This window comes from Octopus bimaculoides, chromosome 3, assembly GCF_046866305.1.
Source record: "Octopus bimaculoides isolate indiv1 chromosome 3, ASM4686630v1, whole genome shotgun sequence".
Classification (NCBI taxonomy): Eukaryota; Metazoa; Mollusca; class Cephalopoda; order Octopoda; family Octopodidae; genus Octopus; species Octopus bimaculoides.
In genome coordinates, this window is record NC_142930.1 from 46331275 (window position 1) to 46358751 (window position 27477).

At 38.0% G+C, this 27477-nt stretch overlaps 1 protein-coding gene across 1 annotated transcript in view; it reads right to left on the reverse strand.

Annotated features, from left to right (window-relative positions):
• Nucleotides 1-19875, reverse strand: part of LOC106879956 (zinc metalloproteinase nas-15) — a 38459-nt gene extending 18584 nt beyond the window's left edge. The window contains exons 1-6 of the mRNA XM_089348909.1: nt 19775-19875; nt 15100-15115; nt 10856-10888; nt 8010-8053; nt 4486-4561; nt 1327-1453 (exon numbers count right to left, since the gene is read on the reverse strand). Coding sequence (XP_089205035.1) covers nt 1327-1453; nt 4486-4561; nt 8010-8053; nt 10856-10888; nt 15100-15115; nt 19775-19834 — 356 coding nt within the window. The 5' untranslated portion in view covers nt 19835-19875. The remainder of the gene's footprint in view (nt 1-1326; nt 1454-4485; nt 4562-8009; nt 8054-10855; nt 10889-15099; nt 15116-19774) is intronic.
• Nucleotides 19876-27477: the final 7602 nt, after the last annotated feature.

Here is a 27477-nt window from a genome sequence, read left to right on the forward strand (position 1 = left end):
TTGCGTGGATAAAGGGGACAGAGCGATGCAGAATAGTAATGGTGACAATGAGAGGGCTGAACTTGGCCTTGGAAAGGGCCAACTCATCTTGTTCTGTTTTAATTACAAATAGAAAAAATAACAATATACATATATATATATATATATATATATATATATATATATATATATATATATATATATATATATATATATATATATTAGCAGAAGTACCCGGCGTTGCTCGGGGTTCAAATACTACAATATTTTTGATAATTAGTATATTTCCAATGTCATAAATAACGTTAACGCCAAATTGTAACAAAATTGGTCGCCGGATAATAACGATGAAGCCAAACGGTAACAGTTCAGTACGAAGTCCCGAGAAGGGCTTTAATGCGTTCTAGACCTGTAGTAGCCCTGAAAAGGACTGTAATGCGTTCTCAGATGGTGTAGCGACCGTATTTAAAGTGGCCCTGAAAAGGGCCTTTTTTTCGTTTACACCGAAAGCAACGGAACTGTTACTGTGAAATGTAAAACTCTGTGAAAACAGATGACAAACCTAGGTTGAAGAAAGGAAAAGAAACATGGTTGAGGAAAACCATCAAAAACTAGCTCGTCTTTCAAACCATCTAACTTTCTTATGTAGATGTAGAGATTCCTTAGAAATGAGAACCCAGGTTCGAAATTTCCCCAAGACACCTGAAGAAGGCTGGAGGGTATATCAGCCGAAACATTGTGTTAACAACAAACAAGATAAGGACAAGTATCCGTCTAATGTAAATGATATAAATATTGTACAAAATTCCTCATTTCTTAAATATAGAACTGTATTATCTAATCGGTACGGAGCCGACATTAGACTTCAATGAAGACATACAGAGAAACTCCACCAAAGACTAGCTCGTCTTTCAAACCATCTAACTTTCTTATGTAGATGTAGAATACCTTAGAAATGAGAACCCAGGTTCGAAATTTCCCCAAGACACCTGAAGAAGGCTGGAGGATATATCAGCCGAAACGTCGTGTTAACGACAAACAAGATGACAAATATCCGTCAAATGTAAATAATGTAAATAATGTAAATAATGTACAAAATTCCTCATTTCTTGTTTATATTTAGCAAAAGTTAAGTGAACGGTCAAATGTAACATTTAGTGATGAACTAGCTGAGCGGATAGAGTATTGAACAGTAGGTTAACAAAGTTTATTCTGATTTCATTCAAGTTTTCGTGTTTATGTTAGCCTACCCAGAAACCTATTACTGTGCAAACACCAATTACCTTGCACCACACAAACGTATGTACCTGAAACAACAAACTTAAATCGCTTCTTGACAGTACTTACCCCGATCCTGTTATCATTTTAACATAATAATGATGATTAGATGTTCTAGGTACAAATCTGATGCAGCTCGTTGTTACCATTTCTATTTCTTTCATGGCTGCTTTGATTATGGTCTGTTCGTAAGTGCCTGCATCAAAATAGACAGTTACAATTAGTAATGTGGTCACAAAAGTATGTAGCTTTTAGATAAACAAAAGTTTCTTAACTTAGAAATAAATTGACTGGCTATACGAGCGCTCTAACGCATGCATAATTATACTGTTATTCCCTCACAGGCGCACCCGATCTCATCTTCTCAAACCGCTCACCCTTTCAAACCGCTCACCTAACTATACACCCTTTCAAACTGCTCACCTAACTATACACACATACACCAACATCCCATAGCCCCACTGACAATTGGATCTGCACACACCTCTTTTCTCACCGTCTTAACTCACTCCATTGAATAGCATTCTCACCTGGTTTCTAATCCTTCACCTGTATTTTTTCTGCCGACTTTCTCTTTCCTACTCCTTCTGTCCATCTCTCTTTCTCTCTTTCAATAAAGGTCTAACATCCATTAAAGTGAAATTTTGTGAAACTCTGTTCTTCCTGTGTTTTCCTTTTTTCTCTTTAGTGTTTATTACACATACACACATACAAGTTGTTTATAATGGACAATAGAAAAGCAATATACGTAGGGTGTAGAGTATAATTGTGGAGGCGCAATGGCCCAGTGGTTAGGGCAGCGGACTCACGGTCATAGGATTGTGGTTTCGATGCCCAGACCGGGCGTTGTGAGTGTTTATTGAGCGAAAACACCTAAAGCTCCACGAGGCTCCGGCAGGGGATTGTGGCGAACCCTGCTGTACTCTTCCACCACAACTTTCTCTCACTCTTACTTCCTGTTTCTGTTGTGCCTGTAATTCAAAGGGTCAGCTTTGTCACACTGTGTCACGCTGAATATCCCTGAGAACTACATTAAGGGTACACGTGTCTGTGGAGTGCTCAGCCACTTGCATGTTAATTGCACGAGCAGGCTGTTCCGTTGAGCGGATCAACTGGAACCCTCGATGTCGTAAGCGACGGAGTGCCATTCGGCTGAGGTCTTGTGCCATTGTTCGAAATTTCCCTGTTCTTCAATCACTTGTCAAATACTGACCAGAAAAACAATCAAATGTCCAACATGCCTAAACCTCACCGTTTCATTGATTAAACTGGAAGGGTAATCATTCATAACTAAAAATAGATTTAGTAGCTGTTGTGAGGGAAGGCCACTAATTTTAAGTTGTTGATGCGCGGTTTAGATAGTGATGAAGAAGATATAATGACAAGTTGAGAACAAGGAAATATCTTCAACATTGTTTTTAATAACACTAAGTAATATATGTGTGTGTGTGTGTGTGTGTGTGTGTGTGTGTGTACAATTTATTGTGTATTTCCATAAATGTGTGGCAGGTAAAAGTGGAAATTTCCAGTGAGTTAAGAATTTACTTGGAAACACACAGTCTTCGGCTTCAATAAGAGAAATGCCTCAATTGAACCAAATTCCGGGGCTTATGAAGCTTTCTTCAAATTTCTTTTGCTTGCTAATGCCTATCAAAACTGGCATCAAAAGTAATTGGTTGGAAAAATGTCAGATGGCATTATATGAAGTTCAAAGATCTAGCGCAGGTAGCACGGATCAACATTACCAAATATGATAATGCTAATTGCAAGCATATTTAACGTAAACCTCAATGTTCAAACTTCAAATCCAAGGAAGCTATCTGTATGTGCACGTGCCTTTATATCTGTGCTTGTCCCTCACCACTGCTTGACAACAAGTGTTGATGTGTTTACATACCCGTAACTTAGCGATTCGGCACAAGTAATCGATAGAATAAGTACTAGGCTTTAAAAATAGAATACTGGGGTTGCTTCGTTCGACTTCAAGGCGGTGCCCCAATATGGCTGCAATCTAAAAACTAAAACAAGTAAAAGATAAATATAGCCAACGCATGATGCTTTGAGTTTCCCATTTCCGTGTGGCAGCGGTGTTTCTGGAATGCAAGGAGCTGCTTGCTCAATAAAAAAAACTTCTGTGAATAGCTGCACGAAATGCATCTTGGGCAACTTGTTGAAGTTGATGCGTGGGTACCACTTTTGCTAGTACGCTGAAACCTTTTGTGCTGCAGCCTAATCTTGCGACATAATAAGGAGTGGTCTATGTTGCAGTCAGCCCTGTAGTAGACCTTATGTGGAGGAGATTTGTGATGGCAATATGTCTGACTAGGCCGAGATCTAGTTAATGCTAATGTCCAGAGCATGGGTGTCTCCAGGGTATTTTGTGTCGGATTTTGTCTGGAAGTAAGAGCTTGTAATGCACAACCTTTTTTTTTTTCTTTTGTTGCTTGGTGTAGTTTTCCGATCGGCTGTTTGGATAGATCCTAATCTCTGTGCACCCAATGGGGAAGTAGTTCGTGATAGAGTGCGCAAATGCTTATGTGATAGGATGCAAGACTGGGCGACGTTTCAGAGGACGAGCGATTTGCCCATGTGGCGAATAATCTCCATATCACCAGCAAATCCAAAGGAAAGACAGAATCGTTACGGTTTGGTACCAGTGCTAAAAGCACCAGCATGTAGGTAACATCAAAATAACTTAGGAGATCCGACTCCTGATTTATCCTCGGGGATCACAATTGCGAGCAATAGGAAAGTTGTTGATTCTCATGAGTTCGTCCGCTCTTTGACGGGTTTTGAATTTCATTAAGTAGGAGATAAAAAAAATTACCTTCGCACACGAAAGGCTTGGTGGGATTCGGAGCTTGCAAGTCAATGGCCATGCAACAAGATGCACTAGGTTACACATTACCATGAGTTGAAAGTGAACATCTTTCAAATATGGATATATTTTAATCTATTATTATTATTACTATTTATTATATTGCTCTACTATCCTTCATACTGTACATATGATGCCAATTCTAAACGTCTCCGACAATTATACAGGGACTACACAAAGTAAATCGCATTTGAGCAATACAATACAGCAACAATAATTATTTGAGAATTGCAAACCAAACTTATTAAGGACACTGAAAAAAATCATAGAAATGTTACTGATTCGTTTCTCATATAAGAATTCCTTTCAGAATGTGGTAACGGGAAATCATAATAGGAATTTATACTTACTGAAATGTGAAGAAATTTCGTATGGGACAACTCCATTGGGCCATAACCGTCTTCTATCTCCCACAGCATTTCTGTCCTATAGGAGAAACATTACTTGTAGATAATTCACAGATAGATTAATCAAGCATGAAAACATGCATTCAAATACAACATACATCTTGGCTCCCCTTGAATGTCTGGTATGAGGCATTCGGACATGCATGTGTGCGTGTGTGAGAACGGGTTCCTGGAATCAGTAGGCATTGTATGCAAACTAAGAACGAAAATCCGGAAAATACAGACATTGCAATGAATATCGGAAATATATCTTGGTCAAACAAAAATAGCTACACAGAAAGAGTATGAAACTAAAAAAAAATTGATTAAACAATTGCAGAAAATGGCTGCTAAAATTGACCAAGCTATAATAATCCGAGACATACTAATGTGAACCAATAAAGAAATTACTAACTCAATTAGGCTAGGTCGTTTTGGTGTAAAAGTTAGCAAAGTCGTCTAGATGACTGCAGATGCCTGACTCGATTCCCGTCGGTAGTTCTATACCATTTTTTCTATCTTTGATTCGTGGTTATAGAGTTTAATTTCATGTTGATCATCGAAAACATTAGCCATTTATTTTAAAATCTATATCTGCATTCCATCGTTTTCCATATGTACCTAATAGAACCAACCATTTTTTAATTGGCCAGCAAAATACTGTGTTAAATCAAACGTTCAGAAATATTTTAGTAACTTATTTGCTTCATTCGTTAAATTGCAACAAAAGCAGCAGCCTAATATTTGAAGTAGAAACCATTGTGTTGTACCATCTGAAGCCACATTTTATGCCCTTCTTTGACCCTATGCTGATGCCAGTTCTTGTCCTTTGAGACGAAGAACTTCTTCACTGAAGCCTTCACCTTCTCTTGGTTGATAAAATGTCACGGGCGCAGGAAGTGACTCATGGATCCGATCAAATAAAATATTGCAAAACTTTTGACTCAACACAATGGTCTGTTACTTCATTTTTGTTTTGTTCTTTCACCACCTCCCAATGTCTAAAACATAAAAGACTGTCCTGCACAACTACATTTAAATTGTGATTGATTATTCAAAATAAAAGCATGGGAATAGAGATTCCGAAAGAGATTTTGGCCTGGAACTAACAGAAAAATGGATCTGTTGTTAGCGCAATCAAGAAGAAAAATTGAAAATCATTAAAAGTGGTAAACATGCAAATAGCAAGTTCTCGAAAATAAATTATATATGAATAGGTTGTGAATCAGAGAAGGCGGAGACTATCCTTTTCTACAATTATGATAATTTTTTAAGCAAAGAGAATTACATATGATAATAGTTTAGAAGATTTTACGGGTCATACATCTTGGTGTTATCGGTTCATGAAACAAGTTATGAGAACCAGAATGGAAACTGCTCAAAGAATGTCCGAAGTGCTTGAGATGAAAATCTTTACTTTTCACAAGTGTATTCTACAGTTAAGAGAAGTTTTATTTGAATTGTCTCAAATAACGAACACGCAAGAAACTCCGTTAACATTTGATGCTCCAAGGAATATGAGTTATCTTTTTGGGAGCATCAAATGTTAATTTTCATTAAACATAACTAGTCCGGGAACTTTTTGATACGACCTCGAAGGACAACTGATATAAAAGGTACTGAAACTATTGATGTGAAGACTACTGGACACAAAAAAATTGCATTATATAGCAGAAAGAAGACATGGACATGGTGGGTAAGGGTATGATATCGGCATACGACCCTAATAATACCAGGGAAGGAATAATGGAGGGGGGGGGGGGGCTCAAAATGTAAATATTTAAATCATGATAACCAGGTGGAGTTTAGAAATAACATCAGAAAGCTCTTTCATATTTATAGACAGTAGATGTACTATGTTTTTTTTTTTTTACTATATATTATTTCCGAAGAGTTTATTGGATATCAAGCGACTAACTCTGAATCGCATGCAGTGCATAATGTCGGTGCTGTTGGCGTCCTAATAGCGCCTTCATATCACTTTGTGGTGCCTCTGTCAAGAGATAGACAGTGTCCAAGCTAAGCTGTGTGCTAATATTTCATTTGTAGTCTATTTCCATTATCATGCACACCGACTAAACCTGGTAGTAGCTGACTGTAAAAAACGTAAAAGCTGTGGGAGAATGCTTCACCATATTGCAGCAAGTATACCTGATCATGACTCCAACCACTGTGTCGCAGTACTTTATGTCATTATAGGAAAAAAAGAGGGACAGCTAGCAAGAGTAAAAGTTTATCCCGTATACGTTCGACCTATCAACATGCATCATGTTTATGCTATACCTTGTACACTTCCATTTATTCTGGACACTATCGTATTTCAACGACGTTACTAAGTTATCGGCGGGATAAACTTCTTTCGCATTTGTCAGTAGTCGTTTGTGTTCTTTTCGTCATCTTTGAATAAGTTCTTCTAAGAGAACGCTAGTAAACGAATTTATATGCAGTTGCATTTGGGATCTTGATGTCGAATAAAATAGTTGGATGATAAAAGTACGAGGTATCAAGCAACGATCCACGGAACATATTAGGGAGAACTAGATGTTTTTTTTTTTTTTTGTATAAGACAAAATGGCGAGTCAAATTTCTACATCCTTTAAAGGAGTCAATTGTTAGAAATCGTTTGTCAAGTAGTAGTTTTCCTTTCAGTATTCTTGTTTTAGATCTAATTTATTCGGAGTTCCAATGTCTTAATTACCAAAGTGAACAGTTTCTCAACATTGATGATCATGTTAGAGACATATCGAATGAACTTGGTATCCCACTCGCTGGTACTTGAATTTTTACTTCCTTATACAAAGACTCATAAAAACTTTGCCCGTCCTCATTGTTTTCTGGTTGAAACTTGCCCATGCTGTTACAAAACGCTGGCGCTGCCAATATGCACAAGATCAAAACTTATGAAAGAACATAAAATCCAGGCATGGCTGTGTAGTTAAGAAGCTCACTTTTCAACCCGGTCGTTTCAAATTCAACTCCATTTCGTAGTATCCTGGTAGACGGAAACGGAAAAAATCCGTCGAATAAATATGTGTATGTATGTGTGTTTGTGTTGTGTTTGTCTCACCACTGATTGACAACCTGTACTGGTTTGTTTATGTCCCCTTAACCAGCGGTTCAACAATAGCGACCGACAGAATAAATACCAGAACAAGTGCTGGAGTTTATTTTTTCCACTGAACTCTTCAAGGTGATATCCTAGTTTGGCTGCAGCCCAATAACTGAATCAAGTAAAAGATGAAAAATATATTCATTCACACTTCAAAAAGTAGGATGACAAAATCATAGACTGAAAACGTGTAGTATGATGCTCTCTCTCTCTCTCTCTCTCTCTCTCTCTCTCTCTCTCTCTCTCTCTCTCTCTTCTCTCTGTAAAGAGATTACACAAAATACATTCACACACAAAAACTAAGCACTTGAGGTAATTTGAGCTTGGTGATTTAAAAGAAAAATCATTGAAAAAAAAAATGCGAAGAATAGTTACGCACGAATGGGCTTTCACCATCAAGTTCAATGTCTCCTTCAAACAAACCTGTAATTGTACAAGATTAATTTGGTTTGTTATGAAATGTTTATAACAGAATAATCAACTGAATGTTTTTCTGTATGATTAAATGAATACATGTGTATGTACTAACGTATAGAGATAGCGTGTATCAACGAATGCGTGTGTATATATTTGTGGGAGGATATGTGTGTGTTTTAACGACTGTGAAGTTGCATATATCATAGTCATATAAAATAAAATTCCAGAAGTTTGTATCCGTTGGGTATTATCCCATGCACAACAATATCATCAAAAGAATTGGTGCTCTCTTGCAGTTTTTCTCTCAGATTTTGACTAATGATGTATTGGAATTCATGTGGTGTTGAAGAAATCCTCAAAATGACCTCCTGTATCTAATCAAAGCCTGGTGAATGATAAAAGATGTTATTTCTCTGCTTTCTTAATCTAACTCAATCTGATGAGAGCCCCTTTTAATATCAAAGTTTGAGAATGCTTTCTCTATAGCCTTCAATCATTTTGGTGGATGGGTGCAATCGGTTATCTTACTCTTTTGGCTGCGAAATATGGGTTACACGTATCTACACATATACGCCCAGAACCATTTTTCTTTAGTACTTGAACAATAGCACTAACCCAGTTCGATTAGTATTCTACACGTCCTATAATATCCGTGTCTAACAATTCTTGTAAAACTTCAGTTACCTTTCCTCAGAGGACTTGGGCGTAAACTCTGGATAACAGGCTGGACAGTTAAATCAAAGTGAAGAGACACCTGGAAGTCTTTTAAACAGCCAACACCCAATTGAATTTCTGATAACTGATCGAGTGATGCAGTGTTTTCTGCGATTTCCAGAATACCAAGTTCTAGTTCCCTAAATTGATGGTCCACTTCCTTCAATATCAAGGAGTTCTGTCGTTTACTTATAGAATTTCAGTATGCGGTTTGGATTTTCCGATAACATTCAAAGGCTTCCTACCTTCATATGTAAATAATTTCTGATTAGCTTTTCAACTATCACAAAAGTACTTCGAAGATTTAAGAATTTCCCAAGTATCCTTACCAGTAACATTAACAAAAGTGCCAGAGTTAATCAGTATATTAAGCCTGACACCAGCTATTTTACAATGAATAGAATGTTTGATTGCTATTCTGTTTAATAAAGAAATTATATATACATAATGCTCCGATTCATTAACAGTAAAACTATCATTGTTAGCTCCAGTTTTAGACAAATCGCAAAATGTTCAACTAATTGACATTTAGGAGCAATCATGGCTGTACGGTTAAAAAGCTTGCTTTGCAAATACGTGGTTTCAGGTTCAGTCCCACTGCGCGACACCTTTACTATTATCCTGAGCCAACCATCGTCTTGCGAATGAACTGGTCGGCGGAAACTGTGTGGAAGCCCGTCATGCGTGTGTGTGTGTGCGTGCGCGCGCGTGTGTATGGTGAGAGAGGGAGGAGAAGAAGCTTCTTGAAACATCTGTCGAGATAAAACATAACAAAATGTTCTTTTGTTACATATAAATATTTTTCTGTATTTTGTGTTCCATGTAAATATATACCTCCAGCCTAACTGGATTTATTTATTTTACTACCTACATAACAGCTCGGTAAGGATTGCTCTAATAGCCACTTCTGCGCCGTAGGCTCCATCCTGGATGAAAAGGTTTTGATTTAACATTCATTTGAACATTGCTCTGTGTTACTTATCCTGAGCTTGTTTTGTTCTCACCCACTTTCTCTCTTTCTCCCTCTCTCCGCATATATATATATATATATATATATATATATATATTGCGGAGACGTACTTGCATAGCAAGTGACCTGATCTGAGATCGTGTGCTGGAACGAAAACAATTGCAGCCTGGAAGGTGTTTATAAGCCATTTGAAATAACGCACAAAAACTAACGGTTTTTGTGTGTTATTTTAAATGATTTATAAACACCTTCCACTTAGCGGTTTGGCAAAAGTGTTAATAGAACAAGCACCGATTTTTTTTTTTTTTAGATAAATACCGGTCGATTTTTTCGACTAAAAAGCCTTTAAGGCGGTACGACAGCATGGCTGCGGTCCAATGACAGATTATTAAAGTGACAGATTATTAAAGATTACACCTTGCTGCCTTTGCTGGATTATACAGCGGAAATTATACACAGCCCTCTCGAGCTAAACATTTATTCTGAATTATAATTGCATAGCATTAGATTATGTTGATTCTAATAATATGATTGAATAAAGAAGTTGTTTGTTTTTTAATCAATGTGAACATTTTATAGAACGTAGTAATCAGCAAACAATACAACTGTTCATGCATCTACATGAAAAAGTTGTTTCCAATATCCAGACACAAATACAACAGATCAGAAAACAAAATATTCAATAGGTGAAACATCAATAACCTCTCTGCATATATCTTGCTGATATGCATACTACTAACAAAAAGTGCAAAAGAACAGTAGCTCACCCGCCTCTGCTGAGACCATCGCTAGAATTTGTGGCTGCACAGAAAATAGGTTGAACGTCAGGGATAGTGCTACAAGACACCAGTGTCACACTGCTATGCTGATTCATCAAAACTGCATATCGGAGTGTGAAGTATGATCTGAGAAGATGGACCTATGGGTCATACCATACCGTTTGGCCAACTATCTGGGTGCTATAAGACATTTTTATTGATGTGTAGCCACACCATTACAAAAATGGTTAAATTGCCTCAATATAATTTCACGCTCAAATACATGCACACGCACATACAAAGACAAGCAAAAGCGCACTAACACAGAGAGAGTCTTAGTTGCACAAGTAAATAATCTTCACCTACCTGGATTTTCTTCTGGGTATCTTTCATCAAAACCTAAAGTAGTAAAAACATTCAGTTTAGCAACATACTTTTTACGGGCATACATCGTTACATATCAATAATTACAAAGTGTGTTAAATGCTAATATGTAATTTTATTAAAAAATTTTGTTGCTATTGTAATTTATAGGATTAATTTCTGCAAAGTTGTTTCTAACTTGTGACACGATGTCCAATATAATTAAAGTCATTTCACTTAAATAGTTCGTGAATGTGCTTGTGAAAAATGTCTAGAATATTGAGTCTTATGTCACTTTAGGGAATCTATCGACGATCTCTTCAAATTTCCTTTAAGTGCCTTTGAACTGCTTCCTTTGTCCACATCGAGTGCTCTATTGTATCTTCACCCATAAAACAATTGTTTAAACAGCCGAGAGTCAACCATTCATACGACACAACTCGTCAAAACAGATGGTTGCTTAAATATGATTTCAATCCAGGAGATATTTGTTTGCTCAAGCACACTAACATTTCTCCGTCTGTTCTGTCACTGGATGTGCATGACCTTCCTCGAACATGTCTGGTGGTATATTTTCAGCTTATGGACATGCCTTTATCTTTTCTAGGTTTTACAGCTATATAAGAGGATGGATGCCATAACAATTGCCTATTACGCCGTACTGATTGCCCCCGATCATGATCTTCATCTTTTCAGATGACCAATGACTGCGCTGGCACATTTTATTCGGTGCAGGATCTCCTCATCGATATCTACATTGTCATAGGTAATCAGACAATGGAATGGTTCTATATTTTCCACCATCTGTCCATGTTCTATTAGTCTAGGTTCTTATTAGTTAGAGACTCTTGATTTAAGATCTTTGTTTTACTTAAGTCGAGAGTCAGTCGCATTCTCTCCTATACGTCAGTGAAAATGTTGGCAATTGTCCGTAGTTTTTCATCTGAAGTCTCACTAGCTGTGATATAATCTGTGTACTGAAGTTCAGTTGTGGAGGACTTTATTCTGGGATGTATCTAACAGGGTTGAACAATATATCTGGCTATTTTCTCGGAGTAAGCTGGATTATAACTGAGAGAAGGATGGGAAAATCTGTTTTTGTGAGTGGCACTAAACTTCGGTTTTGAACGTTCTTATAATGAAACCATGTAAGTGCAATGAATTTTTGTGTATAGTTAAGTTTGGCTAGCACAATCTATGAAATCAAATGTCCTGGTAGGTCAAAGGTTGTTTTATCCAACAGTCTGTGTTGCTCAAGGCATTTCTCCTGTGACTGGCAGTTGCAACAAATCATACTAATAGCTATTCTAAAAGATTCTAGTTTGTGAGTCTCAGATTGTGGGATGAATCCGTTGAGTTGTTGCCAGAAATTTTGAAGTAGTTTACAAACGCGAAATTTCTCTGTAGTTTGTTACAATCTGATTTATGTCCTTTTCCTTTGATATGGCAATAATAGTTTACCTCTGAAGTCAGCTGATATCTCTTCTCGGAATGTAAAACTTGTTGTTTGTGCTTCATTTACAAGTTTATATATCTCAGCATGCAATCAGATCTGGTTCCATGTTTTCTTTGTTTTTTCTTTGGGTTTTTTTTCAGAGTACGGCTTTCTTATTTGGTTTCTGTAATGTTCAGTGCCTTGCGTGGCTAATAAAGAAATCTACCGTTGTCTTTTGTGCAATATTGTTCAGATATTTTTGTTGGCTGCACAGTCATGATTTAGCAAGTCTTCGGAATGTTCTTTCCATCGCTTGTTGATAGCTTCTTGCTCCTTTGTAAGTTTTGTACTGTCTTTAGATCTGAAGGGTAATGGAGCGGCTGTTCTAGAATCTTAAATTGCTTTTGTCGTCCTGAAAAATCCTCTTGTATCATGTATGTCAATTAATTTTTGAATTTCGTGTTTCAATCTGCCATCAAAAAGTTCTTCATTGCACGTATTTGTTTCTAAACTGTAGTGTTTTTCTAGCTGGCAAGTTCTCCTTTTGTGCTCATTATTCAAAATCCATTTTCTTTCTTCCAATCAGTTGTTTGATTTGTGCGTAGTTTTTGTTAGACAATTCTTAACGTTGTGAGAAATGAGAAGGAACAGACGATTTGCCCTTGCTGAGAACATTTTGCATATTCTCCAGAAGCCCCGATATCCGGATTTTTGTGAGGCAAGATGAGGCATGGGTGCGTTGGGTGTACTGGATAGGACAAGGTATACGTTAGCATAAAATTCTCTTAACTCTTATGTGTGACCACTACCGCACTGATGACTATTGCGTAAGTAACCAATTTTGTTAGATTTAGTAAGTTTTAATTGAAGTCATCTATCTCCATTAATACCAGTAGTAAGTTCATTTAACCTGTCAACCACTTTACTGCAGACCACAAAATCTGCTCCATGTTTTCTTATAGTTTTCCTTTCCAAAAGAAAGTATATTCGCCATCGTGTTTCTTTAGCTTACCATCAGGTCGATAGTGAGATATACCAGTTCCCTAAGCAGTTTCCAAATAAGCATTCTATTAAAACTTAATAGCAGATCGTTTAGTCAATTCAGAATCCAAGAATTTCTGAAAACAAAGATCCTTTGTTTGTAGTGGTTCAAGATAAATAGCACAGTTTGGAATTTCCTCTGTGACGAAACACCCAGCGTCAATTGAACTACTATCGGCAGGACGCCACCATATTCACCCGGTGTCCCTAATTGTGAACTGTGCCTCCGCGAAAAACTCCATATCATCTACCAACCCCCAGTATCCATCCACAAAAAATATGAAGTATCGTATTGTTGTCACCAGAGGTACGCCTTTCTGGTAAATTTGAAGCTACTGGCCGCCGACAACCTGGATATACCTCCTTAGTACTAGCCACGCCTGGCACCGCCTGCACCAAGGTCACCGTCACAAATTAACTCCCATAAACAGCACCACAAATCACTAAAACCCAACACTTCTCCATGCCTGTCTACCTGCATACTCTCACCCCTTGTACATAACCCCTTGTGAATCAACGCAAGAGTATATGTGCGCGCGTGCATAAGCATAAGCATCTGCTCACCGTATGCATGCGCACGGATGTGTGTGCGCGCCCATAGACACGTGCACCTGTGCCTATGCATGTATGTACACGTGCACACTTGTGTGCACGCGCGTGTGCATGGAGATAAAGGTGTGCACGCGTACGTGTGCATGTGTCCGTATGTGTGTATGTGTGTGTGTGTGTGTGTCTGTGTGTGCGCGTGTGCGCCTTCGAATGTGTGTGTGTGTGTGTGTACACGTGCGGATGTGTGAAGGTACACCTAAACACTCATACACACTCGTATAAGTACGGATGCATACACGCAGATATATGGGCATATATGTGTACATGGTGGTTGTCTACTCCTTAAACAGAGTTTAACCACCTCCTGCACCTACACCTTAGCCCTTTCATGGCGTCTGATGTGGCTTTTTAAACCAGACAGTGTTTTGAAAAAACACCCACACAGATTGCACCTCTGATTTGCACTACCAATACCTGCAAGTAAGTTCTGCTCATTGTGGATCCTAACATGTCTTTTAAGACCCCCATTGGATTTGCAAACCCTCTGGCACACACCACATTCAAACGTGTGCACAGACATATAATCAGAATAGCTGGATGAGGTTTGTTTTCCATGGGTTCGCAGGTGAGATTTGAGGCCAGCCAAGGACAGACATGGTCTGTCACAGACTGTGCACACAAAAAGGTCCTTGTCATTCACCTTCTCAGTCTTCACCTTTTTCCTTAAATGTCTCTTGAGCCCTGCTTGCATCATCCTATATACATATATACCCCTACATATACCGTCCCTTCCTACTTCCCCCATCCACATGACCGATTTCTTGTCCACCACGCGGTCGATTTCCTGTTCAACATGCAGTATTTTCCAATTAATTGTTGTCACTGGAACACCAACATTAAACTGCTATACCGTGTGACCTTTCTCGACCAATCACCCAGTAGTTAAACATTGACTGTCTTCAATTGAACTCTCATTCTGACCCCAATGGCCGAAGACTAGCCACACGCTTGAAACTCAGAGTACCAAGGAGTCTGAATCAAACTGTTTTGATCTATACATGTAACTCCCAATAAATGCTTTGAGTGCCCTTCTTTCGTTTTTCTACCCACTCGTATATATATATATACAATCCATTTTGTCTACATATTGTTTTCCTACGAATTCTTTATTTAGTTAGAAGAAATGAATATTTAACAATGAAGTGTTTGAAATAAAACTTACCATTGGGATCAGCACCCTGCAAAAGAAAAAAAAAGAGATAAATATATCTAGATCTAAAAATTATATTAATCGACCAATTAGAAAATCATAGAAGTATAAATTGCATATATAATATGAATATTTGATAATATACTGCTTGATGTAAGGGTCAGGCTCGCAAAACTTTTAGATAATTCATTACGACTACTCAATCCAATCAAATGTTCCTCTTTTTTAAGATAGTAAAGTGTACTTTGAGGGAAATTTGTTGGGTTACTCTTGGTGGGATTTAAATTCAAAACATTGGCTGACAAATATTTCGTTGTTAAAACCAATAGTAACGAATTACTTAATTCATATAGATGTATGCAGGCCTAAAAGTGTTAGCTGACTTATCCAAAGCTAATCTAGTTAATATCTGTTTAAACTACTTAGTTTGGTTCATCAATTTCTGATACTGCCATCAATAAGATTGTCAAAATATTAATTTTGAACGCAAAATGAACGAGCATCGTAAAACAACTGTTAATATAGGGATAGTCTGATGAGCAAACACATCGACAAGCAGTTAAAAGGGAAAGGCAAGACCAGCAGCAACCAAATTTGAACACACAGGTTGAAAATAATGCAGTGAAATCAATTTGCCGTCCACACCTCCAAAGTCGAGACTATATTGATTTCAAATTTTGGGACAAGGGCAGTAATTTCGGTAGAAGGGGTAAGTCGGTTACATCGACCCCAGTAATCAACTGGTACTTATTTTATCAACTCGTAAACAATGAAAAGGAAAGTCGACCTCGCCGGAATTTGAGCGCAGAGCATAAAGACGGACGAAATGCTGTTAAGCATTTTACCCGGCGTGCTAACGATTCTGCTAAGTCGCTGCTCGAATTCCACTGAGGTCAACTTCTCTTTTCATCGTTTCGGAGTCGATAAAATAAGTACCAGTTGATTACTGAGGTCGTTGTAATCGACTTAGCCCTTCTCCCGAAATTGCTGACCTTGTCCCAAAATTTTAAATCAATTATAGTCTCGGCTTTGGAAGTGTGAACGGCAAATTGATTTCGCGACATTATTTTTAACTTGCGTGTTTAAATTTGGTTGCTGCTGGTCTCGTATTTCCTCTTCAACTACCTGGCGATGTGTTTGCTCATCATACTTTCCTATAGGATACATCTACTGGTTGCATCCATTGTGTGACGTCTTATGCTGCAGAATACTGAAACGTATGTAACACTTGAAATAACCAAGACAACACCCATAATTTTTTCTCTCATTATTCTGTGCTCTTTTTATTGCGTCATTGCTCACCCTCGAATACATATAACCAGTGTGTAGAAGCGACAGGGGAAGCTTAAGTCTATTAGTATTAGAGCCGAAACCTGAATTGTGGTGCTTTGAATGCATCCGATCATATAATACAATCTTTGAATCTTATTTTTTAATACAGCACCACTCACAATCCTCTTTTGTCCCCACATCTTTGTTCCCACATCTTTCCCACATTTACGGTCGTTTTCAAGTCCAATAGGACATCATTTTCCAATAGGACATCATTTCCATTCTACACATGTCTTGTTTTAACGCTGTCTCATAGCCGTAAGGCCTTTATCTGAATGTGTATATTTATATAGTACCAACTAACTGTGCCTTTTGTTTGTTTTCATTCCAAGCAGCTTTTCGTTGTTGACACCACCAATATGAACAATCTTATCGTTGAAGGTGCGATATTATGGCTTTTGGACGATAACTGATGAGGGAAGAGCATGTTCACGTCTTGCGTGTGAATTTTCCATATGTTCCTTTGTCGACCTTCTACGCCACATTTTAATCTTATTATAAATGTGTATGTGTGTGTGTGTCTGTGTGTGTATGTGCGCGCGCGCGTTAATCGAAGTGTACAGTATATATATCCATTACGGCCGATCTTACCAATTGATTTCGCACTGGGGATTCAACGGGATGTTAAGCAATAGCCGATTATGTAACGCTGCGCTCTTCAGACTTAGCAGTTATGGAAGGAAATATACGGTTTGTGGTTACATGAAAAAAGACGAAACGAACAAGGTTTAAGTTAAGAGCTAGGTTTGGAATATGTGCAGCGGCATATGTGTAGCGTTTTCGGGATGACGGATGCCCAAAGGTCGCTATCCTTAAAGTACCACTGCATTCGTTTCAATCCTACAAAAATATCACTCCCTAAACCGTACACACATTTCTAGAAAACTCTTATAGTCTTACTACAGCCAAAAGATAAAATTCTGAACTTAACTTTTGCTCAATTGGTTTCGTCATTTTTTTTACAACCACAAACTGAGTGCATTTTTTCACCTCCCGAGCAGTCGCCTTATTTTCTTCCACAACTGCTAACCCAGAAGAGCACAGGCTTGCATAACTGGGCTGATACCTAACATCTTGTTGAACCCCCCACTGCGAAACCGACTAGTAACATCGGCCGTAATGGATATTTAACTGGTATGAAGCTGTCTCCGGCCTTTGTATTATTACAACTTCTTGGTTCCCTGAGTTGTATATGAAACAGTGGAAAGAAATACAAGAAAAAGGGTTTTCAATGAACTGTGACACATTACTCATTTGCTAAATTAATTTGTACAGCAAACCAGTTGGATACATCATGAAGATAACTATCTGTAAAAATCATACATAGTCGGCTTCTCAATTCAGTCGGGATTTGGTTACATGTGCTTCAGAAACAGGAACAAAATAACGTGACATAGCTCCCAGGAAATTCTCATCTCACTGGCCAAAACAGGGAAAACTCTCCTATTTAAAGATAAAATGAGGCTCATACAGGCATTTGACTTTGCCGCACTGGTGTGTCTATCGTACAACGCGATTAGATAGAAAATTGTATCTCACGTAAAACTAGACCAATCCAAGAAACATACTCGGTCACGTATTACGCCATCACATGACCTGTTCATATGACCAATCATTTGGAACATGCAGGATGAGCCGATTTCCGACTATTTAATTAAATCTAAACGATGCGACAATTTATGACAACAGTCTCGCTACAGATATGTAACACTGTACACTTCGATTAATATGCCTACTCTGTCAAATGAACAAATGCATACTTTTTCTTACTTATGAATTCTTAGACGGTGTGTATATGTATGTATGTATATATGTATGTATGTAGGAAGGAATATCTTAGTTCGGCCTCATTGTTTTTTCAATCGGGCTTCGGACCGGCTTTGGTGAAAGCCATCGGAGTATTGATCGGGAAGTGAAGAAAACGTGTAGAAAAGAGAAGCAGCAGTGGCTAAAAAAGAAAGATGTGGAAGCTCAAGAAGTTGCAAATAGAAATGACTCACGAACGCTGTATATGATCGCATGTGAGTTAACAAGTGTGAGGAGTGGTTCCAGAGTACCGATGAAGGCTGAGGAACAAGCAACGCGCTGGAAAAACATTTTCCTGAAGTTTTCAATCAGCCAATTCTAGCAACTACATTTGAAGTGGGTAACAAAGCAATCATGAATCAAGTGATTAACATGACTGAAGAAGTGAATACGTAGTGTGGAGAACAATAAAACAGCAAGGCATGGATGAGATACCTGCCGAACTGTTGAAGCATGGTGAGGAAACAGTTGTACAATATCTGACACATTTGTTCAACTTCGTCAGCAGGAAGACTACCAGATGAGTGGAGGCATAAAAAGGTAGTCTGGCAGACAACAACAAATGGCGTGACATTACATTATTATCTGTACCTAGTAACGTTCTATGCTTTGTTCTACTGAAGAGATTAAAGAGATTGATATTGCGTTGAGAAAGGAGCAGGCAGGTTTTCGGAGTGGCAGGTTCTGTGTGGAACAGATCTTGAATTGCGGCATATAATCGAGCAAAGCAGAGAACATACAGTGAAATTGCTTACTAATTTCATCAACTTTAAGAAAGTATTTGACAGTGTTATCTGAGGTACTCTCTGGAATATTTTGAGAGTCTATGGGGTCCCGAGCAAATATATCAACATCTTTAAATATCTGTATAGGAACTCACAGTATTATGTAAAGACGAACAGTGGAATCACCAATATAACTGAAATTCCTACAACACTTGCCTGAATACCAATCTTGAGAAGTTAGGCTTCTCAAAATCAGAAAGGAGAAAGCTAATTCGAAGTATACGAATCCAATTCATCACTGGAACTGTAAAAATCTGCAAAACTTACCATAAGTTTATCATGTCTAGATATGCAACTATATGCATGAGAATGCATGCATAATGCAAAACTGCACATACATATACATACAAATCTGCACATACACATACATGCATACACACACGCACGCACACACATACATACATACATACATACATACATACATACATACATACGTACGTACGTACGTACGTACGTACATACCGTGTTGTTGATGTTGAAATTTCAATGAAGGAGCCTAGGATCTAAGTTAGAAACCGACGCTTTCTCTATTGGCAAGAAATCTTGAAATAAAATTGAACAATGACATACATACATACATGAATTTCTTGCATAGTAACAGGCCACCGATTTATCAAAGTTGACGTTTATGCATTCATAGTTAGCAAAATTAAGCTAAACTGAATATTAGGATGCTGAAACTTACAGAGAAATTATATGCTCCAATGATAGATTATGTCATTAGCGTTCATCAAAGATAACGAAATTTTTAAAAGAATACATACCAATATGGGCGCATAGCATATCGCCAGGGATATGGTAAGGAAAATCAAAATGCCAGACATACTTGGAATACAAATAACTAGAGTTAAAATCTATCAGTGATAAGCGTATTATATATAATGAAGTGTAAAAAGAAAATGTTCATTTTCAACAGGTGTTCGGGGATTTGTGAACTATGATTAAAAAGCACCTGGAAAAGATAACTCTTAACTTATATGTTGATAATGAGTTCAACAAAGTTTCGAATGAGTTGCAGATAAGCGCATATTACATAAACAAGTATAAATTTACTTCGTTGAATTTAGCCAAGAATAAAGGCAAGAATATATAATGTAACACAAAAGACGTTAGCTAGAGAACATAACGCAATGATATTATTTTTTTAAAAAAGCGGAAAATCTGCTTTATTCAGTCACTTTCTAGTTACGGTACTGTAAGTGAAAATCCTTTCGTACACATACATATGCACGAAAGAATTTCTTTTCTCACCGTGGCGTACCTAGAATCGAGCTGCTTTTATTTTCTAAACAGCATGAAGTGTAACAGTTACTTTGGCCTAAAAAATAAACACACGAAATCTGTTATATTCACTTTATATTTATTTCATGAGGTGTCCGAATTTTCGTCTTGGACAAGCATCATCAAGTGATCGTCGAACGAAGAAATCAGTATCCAACGACATTTGTAATTAAATTATTAATTCTTATGATCGTAAATCAAACTACAATATATATATATATATATATAAGAATGAGATAAAGAGACCAATGGCATAAGTAGAATTTATATTTTATATAGAATGTCTTACAGCTGTTTCAGAGAAAATTCAGTGTCTCCCTTCATCGGAGACGGTAATAGTAGAAAATAGAGATTATTACATCAGTATGAGTAGATTTGCAGAAAGAAATGAGAGCGATGCGGAGAAGAAAAAACAATGAAGAAAAAGTACTTGGAGTATAGTTCCATTCCAACAGTAAATATCCATGTATAGAATCTGTGTGTGTATTCTCCAGTGATAATTATAGTTGCTTTGGTGGATATATATCATTTCGTATCCAGTTAACTCTGTGCGTTGTTTACTTAAAGGACAGTCCGAAGTGAGTGGAAGATGTGTGTAGAATTGTGAGGTCAAGCCATAAGACAGGAAGGAAGGAGAAGGAAATATCTAAGGGAGAAATGAAGGTAATAGTTCAAGCAGTAGGCTATAAATAGATGAAAAAGAAGCAAGAGAGCAAAGGGAAGAAGATAGAGGTATAAGTATAAGTTTTGTAAAGAAATGGATAGGTGGAGAAAGGGAGTGTGAAGAGATAAAGTGGAGTAGTAAAGGGAGGCAGTTACAGTTGTGTACAGTGTCATGATAGGAAGGAACCGGTAGGGGGTGATGGTGTTGGTGGGGTTCGAAAAAAAATAATAAAAAGGAAAAAATGTATAATAAGAGAGAAAGGTAGTAGTATTAATATTCTATAAATAGAGCTGAAAATTATTTCAAGGATGGTAGTAGGGGAACCTAATAGCTAACTAACAAAGGAACATATGTACTTATACATATAATTACAGGCGTGGATCGAGTTGGTTAGGGTTATCTATGGGGGTTGTGGGAGTATGTTGTGTGGTCATTTGTGCATTTGTGTCTGTGATAAAATTTGAATGTATGGGAGAAACGGTGATTACAGTTGCCAAGTGCTTCATTATACCTATTAAGTAGTGTGGGAGAATTGTATTTTAAAATATGGAACGCCTCCTTCAAGCAAAATTTGCAATTAGAGCGCTGGCATTGGTATGGGATTTCTGAGTCCAGAATGGACCATGTTAAAGTATACTGGGTGTTTTGAGGTGGTGTATGTGGTTGGCTAGTGTTGTAGATTTGCTGTGCTTGTCATATCTAAAAGAGTGAAGGTGAGCTGCATAACGTTGCTTGAAATTTTTAGTTGAACCTATGTATGTAGCTGTAGAGTTATGTAGCAGATTGGCGACGGTGCATTTGTATATTACGTTGCATTTTACGCAATGTGTTTGTAGCGGGCAGATTGTCTGGGTTGTGTTCTGCGGTGGATGAAGTGATATTATTGGAGGATAGGTTATATGAGGATGCAGAGGAATCTAGATCAATGCAATCATTACTGTTATAGTTATTATTACCGCTATTGTTATTATTAGAAGATATAGTGGTATTATTTCTGGGTATACTAGTGGGCTGGGATATATTATGGTCGTGTTCAAGTGTACGAGTATCAGTGCTAGATGTACGTGTGTGAATGTCTATGTTGGGTATATGTGTGCGCTGAGTGCTAGTGTTACCATAGTTATAGTTGTGTGAGTTTTGATGATAGAGTGAGAGTTTATGCTTATTAGAAGTTGCTATAATAGATTCGAAGCTAGGCGTGGTAGAATAAGACAATTTCAAAGTGGATCTGTTAAATATAGAATGGTATTTATGTTAACGGGGGAAGTTAGAGTCCAGTATTTTGAAGAAAGATTTAGCTAAGTTCTTAGTGTTAAGTGAGAATGGGAGGGGGTATGCCATAGTATAGAGCGGCCACCGCTTTTTGGGGGGGTTCTGTGTAAATTATAATCTAAGTATTTTGGTGGAGAAGTGGGTGCACCTCGATCCATTGAGAGTGATGTTTGTTTGTTTCTTTCGCTTTGATGCCACCCTCTGTACAAAATTGATCAGCTTGTCCAATCTCAGCAAAATCTGAGGTGTTAAAGTTATGTCATGAAATAGAATCCGTGTGACCATTTACATGAAAATATCCCATTGACTTTCAAGCCCTTTTGAATTAAATAAACATCTTTACTGTCTCCCCCACCACAAAATTTACCGATTTTATAAAACCACTGCTAGGTACAATTATCGATTTTTGTCAATGTCATATACTGATATCAACTCACTGCCATGAGCCTCGCTCACAGATCGATTTTCATCAAAATCGGACAAAAAATGCCAAAGCTGCAGGAAAAATAACATCGTTATGAGAATTTCCATCAAACGCCCGATTAAGCTCACAAAAATCGATGCCATATGAGCATTATCAAGTTTTCGAAAAATTCCGGCCTTATTTGAACTTGAAGGCATGTGATCTACCTATGTGCCAAAAATCATTAAAATCGGTTGGACGGTGTGGGAGAAGTTAGAGTAAGTCGAAACACAGACAGACACCATTACGCATTTATGTATATAGATGTGAGTAAAATGTTAAAATGAATGTTGTGTGCGAGCGTGTGTGTGTGTGTGTGTGTGTGTGTGTGTGCGAGCGTGTGTGTGTGTGTGTGTGTGTGTGTGTGTGTGTGTGTGTGTGTGTGTGTGTGTGTGTGTGTGTGTGTGTGTGTGTGCAAACCTGAGGTAATCGAACTTCACCAAGTATTTTTAATACTTACGGATTACTTGTCGATTCCTAAATTATTGTATTTTCTCAGAATTAGTCCCTCCTATAGATTCTCGTCGTCTCTCCAATGCTTTGACGACCTAAATCTTAAGGAAACTCGAGTCATGGTCAATGTCAGACTCTCTCCAGAGTCTCGCGACCAAGCTGCTTTGCCCAAACGATTTGAGAGTTTAGGTTTGCACAAGTGCTCATCTCTATCTCTTCCTTGTTTTCTTTTCTCCATCCACGCTTACTCCCTTTGGTAGGAAACACATTCTCCTCTCCAACATGTACTAGTTCCAATAGGGAGATGGATGTAGCTCTATCACAATAGAGAGAGCTGGGTTCCAGTGGAGGATAGATAGAAACAGAGAATGGGACAATCTGAGCTCAGGTGCCACTTTCAACTTTTTCCTTGATCAATCTGATCAATTTTTAAGGTGTCGCATACTTCCTGCCAGTGCAAAATTCTCGGAGGACTGGTTTGATGCCCTGACTGTGGCCAACATTGGTGATCTACTCAGTCTAGGTAAACTCCACATCTCCATCGTACTCATAGTGGGAGCCGACGTCTGTGGAGGACTGAGATGTCGCTGTGGTAGGCCTCTCGACTCCACTGGTCTTCACGGTCTGTCTTGCCGCCAAAATACTCGTTGTTTCGCTCGTCACACCGAGCTAAACTTAATCATTAAGCGGGCCCTGGCTCGGGTTAACATCTCCTCAGTTCTGGATCCGGTGGGATTCTCCAGAAAGTATGGGAAGAGACCAGTTGGTCTTATCCTTCGTCCCTGGGTAAGAGGTAGGTACCTCATCTAAGACGCCACAGTTTGTGATTCCTTTGCTCCCTCCCATATCCTGGATGTTGCGGTATGTGGGAGAGTCACTATTTCTGTAACCGAACGGAACAAAATCCTTAATTATTGGGACCTGTCAGTGAACTATTTCTTCCAGCCTGAGGCGTTTGAGACGTTTGGAGTGGCTGGGCCGCTAACAGCGAAGTTCTTGCCATCGTTGGCGGTTCGCCTTACCGAGGTGTGAGGTGATGCATGTGAGGTGATACCTGTGAGGTGATGCCTGTGATGTGATACCTGTTCCAACGCCTGAGCCTCGCCATCGACCATGATAATGCCGTGAGCATGTTGGCTTGCTTCAGTAGGTTCCGTTGAACCTTGTGGTGTGCGAGCAACTGAAGCACTTGGTATTGAATTGTTGTTTTTTCCTTTTTTTTCTTTCTTTTTCTGACCTTGTTTCTCATTTTCCATTCTTTTTTCTCCCGGATTTGGATTTATATTTTTAATATGGTTTTGTATGTATCATATACATACGTGTTATATTCCAATAAAATTTCACGCACACATATTTAGATATTAAACAATAATAAGGAAACTGTAAGGAAACTATGTTTGAATAAATCTCAGAGACTGCGACAAACCCAAAACTAATGGAAGTTAATCTGGTTCGAATGTGCACAGTTTGTGATGCAAAACACATCGTGAAAGTAGAGGAATATCCTGCTCAGAGCAAAATTTATAACTGTATCACCATAAACACATCGAACCAAAGTGTAAATATGTCTTAGACGATGAAAGTGAAATCAATACTATTTATGTAACACAAAGAATACCAGGATAAATATTTATTCAAAAATTGCAAGAGGTATTACAATTATTAGTGGAGACGCGTGGCCTAGTGGTTAGGGTAGCAGCACCATGATCGTAAGATTGTGGTTTCGATTCCTAGACCAGGCGACGCGTTGTGTTCTTGAGCAAAACACTTCATTTCACGTTGCTTCAGTTCGCTCAGCTGGCAAAAATGAGTAACGCTGCGATGGACTGGCGTCCCGTCCAGCCGGGGAACACATACGCCATTGAAACCAGGAAACCGGGCCCATAAGCCTGGCTAGGCTTTAAAAGGACGCATTCGTTTATTTTATTACAATTATTATGGCTTTGAAGTTCGGGTGACATTCGATGAAGAAGAAACTGGTAGTCATTTGAAGTCTAGAAAAATAACCGATATGCTAGCTGCAATTTCTCAAAAGAAGTTGAAACTTTGTAGTGAGCCCTCGAAGCATACTAAACACTCAAACCAATTCTTGAAAGCGGTTAAGATACAAAATTTGAAAGCTTTCATGTTTTATTGATAATAGAACTAAACCGATGTTAAATAACACAGGCCTGTATTTCTGACATAAGATATCAGTAAGGTCATGGAATTATCAGAGAGAAATTAATTGCATTTCCTGCTGTTATGTCTAAATACAACCTTTATCAAGCCGTTATATTCTTTAATTTTGCGGGTTGTCCAACTACTGCCTTATCTCGACTACACATTACTATTATAGAGCGGTCTTTTGCCACTGTTGTATCTGTATTCGTACGACGGTTGTCGCTCTGACAGATATTGTTATATTCCGAAGTCGTCGATAGGATGTTTCTACCTGGCACTGTACGACCCCCATTCCACTCGTCACGTGGGTGGGGTGTACCATTATTACTAATTTCCTCCACGCCCACAGAAGACGCAACTTCCACCACTCTTGAACCCTATTACACTTCAAATCATCTGACTAATAAAAACTCCACCAGTTCTATACTAACTATCCCTGCAACTCGTGTAATTCACTCCTGATCGGGTGAATCGTATGCGGATGACTGAAAACATTTTTGCAGACATGTACTTCTACATCCTACACTTTCTTCAAACCAAATTTTACCTAGCAGTTCAATTTCTTCCAGTCGTTCAACGAAATCTTTTAGGATGCCTCCGTGCATCCTAAGATGCACGGAGGCATCCTAAGATGAAATCTTTATTACAGGCACAAGACCTAATTACAGAGGGGACATACAAAGACATGCGGGAACATAAAACATATGAAGGATGAATGTGAAATGAATAATTTATAATGCAAATGAGACGGCCATCTCACTCCCGCTGTGAGATGAAACCGTAGATTCCTTTTCCTTAAACTTTTACACAACCTCTAGCCTCCTCCGAGGCGAAACCGCGACTTCCCTTTTCGCTTTCGCCTTGCAATTATACACCTTAAGTACTCTTGTTTTCCAAACTGCAGCTGACCCTTATCGTCTCTTTCTAAAAGAATCTCTTCGAACTTTGAAGAATCCTCTTTTTCTCTTCTAAACTATGATGTTTCTGAAAAAAAGTACTCACGCAGAGAAAGTCTCCTTTCCATCTATATAATCACGTCAAGTGCGAAAACACCTACAGTCGTTGCACGTCAGCAAGGCTTCTGGTATGATAATTTTCCTTCCAAACAACGCGCGCTAGAGCTCACTCTTATCTTCACTAAGCGCTTCGATTTCACTTTTTCTCTATCGGGATATATCATATAGTGGGATATATCCATTGGGATGTATCATGATCTTTGTAAATACAAATGTGTCTCATTCCCATGAAGCGCAACACATTTGACCCTGCCAATTATTGTCCTATTGTATTCACTCCCAGCATCTCTGAACTAATAGAGACAACTCCAGTAACTTTTTCCAACATCTTTATTCCTCCCCACTACAAGTAAAAACAAATAAGGCTTTTGTAAAGTCAGATCAACTGGGGAATAGATCTCTTATGTTACTACGCGTAAAGATTGGAGAGTGCTTTCCGTCTACGACTGATATTTCTGTGCTTTTTAGTAATAAACGTTTTTACGAAATGTTTTCTCAAGACAATTCCCACAGTATTTTCTTACAATATATCCATGTTAAGTACGATATACAGAATGCAACAACAACAACAACAACAACAACAATAACAATAATAATAATAATAATAATAATAATAATAATAATAATAATAATAGACAATACGAAGAGTGCTATGCGATTGCTATAAATATTTTATTGATTGAACGATATTTTGACAGCTAGCCTGTCTTTGTCGAGTTTTAAATGAAAAGTGATACATAGAAATTCAAAATTATAGAAATTCAAAACAAAAACATGAACGAGGGCAACCAGCGTTCCCACATTGATGGAATGACATCATCAGTCTTCAATTTTCTAGTTTACAACAGGCAAAAAGAAAGAAAAAAAGGAGAAAAAAGAAAAGAAAAAAGAAAAGGAAAAAGAAGAATATTTAATCAAACAGTTTTGTGTAAATATGATGAAATTGTCATGTCATTTTATTCATTCCTCCAGGGCGTGATGTCAATAACTCACAAACATATTTCTCCCCATACATTTTGAGTATTGAAAGTGTAGTAGATTCAGAATATTTTCTGAGAATATGCACTTTCAAGTCTTTTTCAAAATTGCAGCCGTTTGATGTAAAATGTTCGGCAAGTTCTGTCGAACTACTGTTATTGTGCCTGACGTCGAATC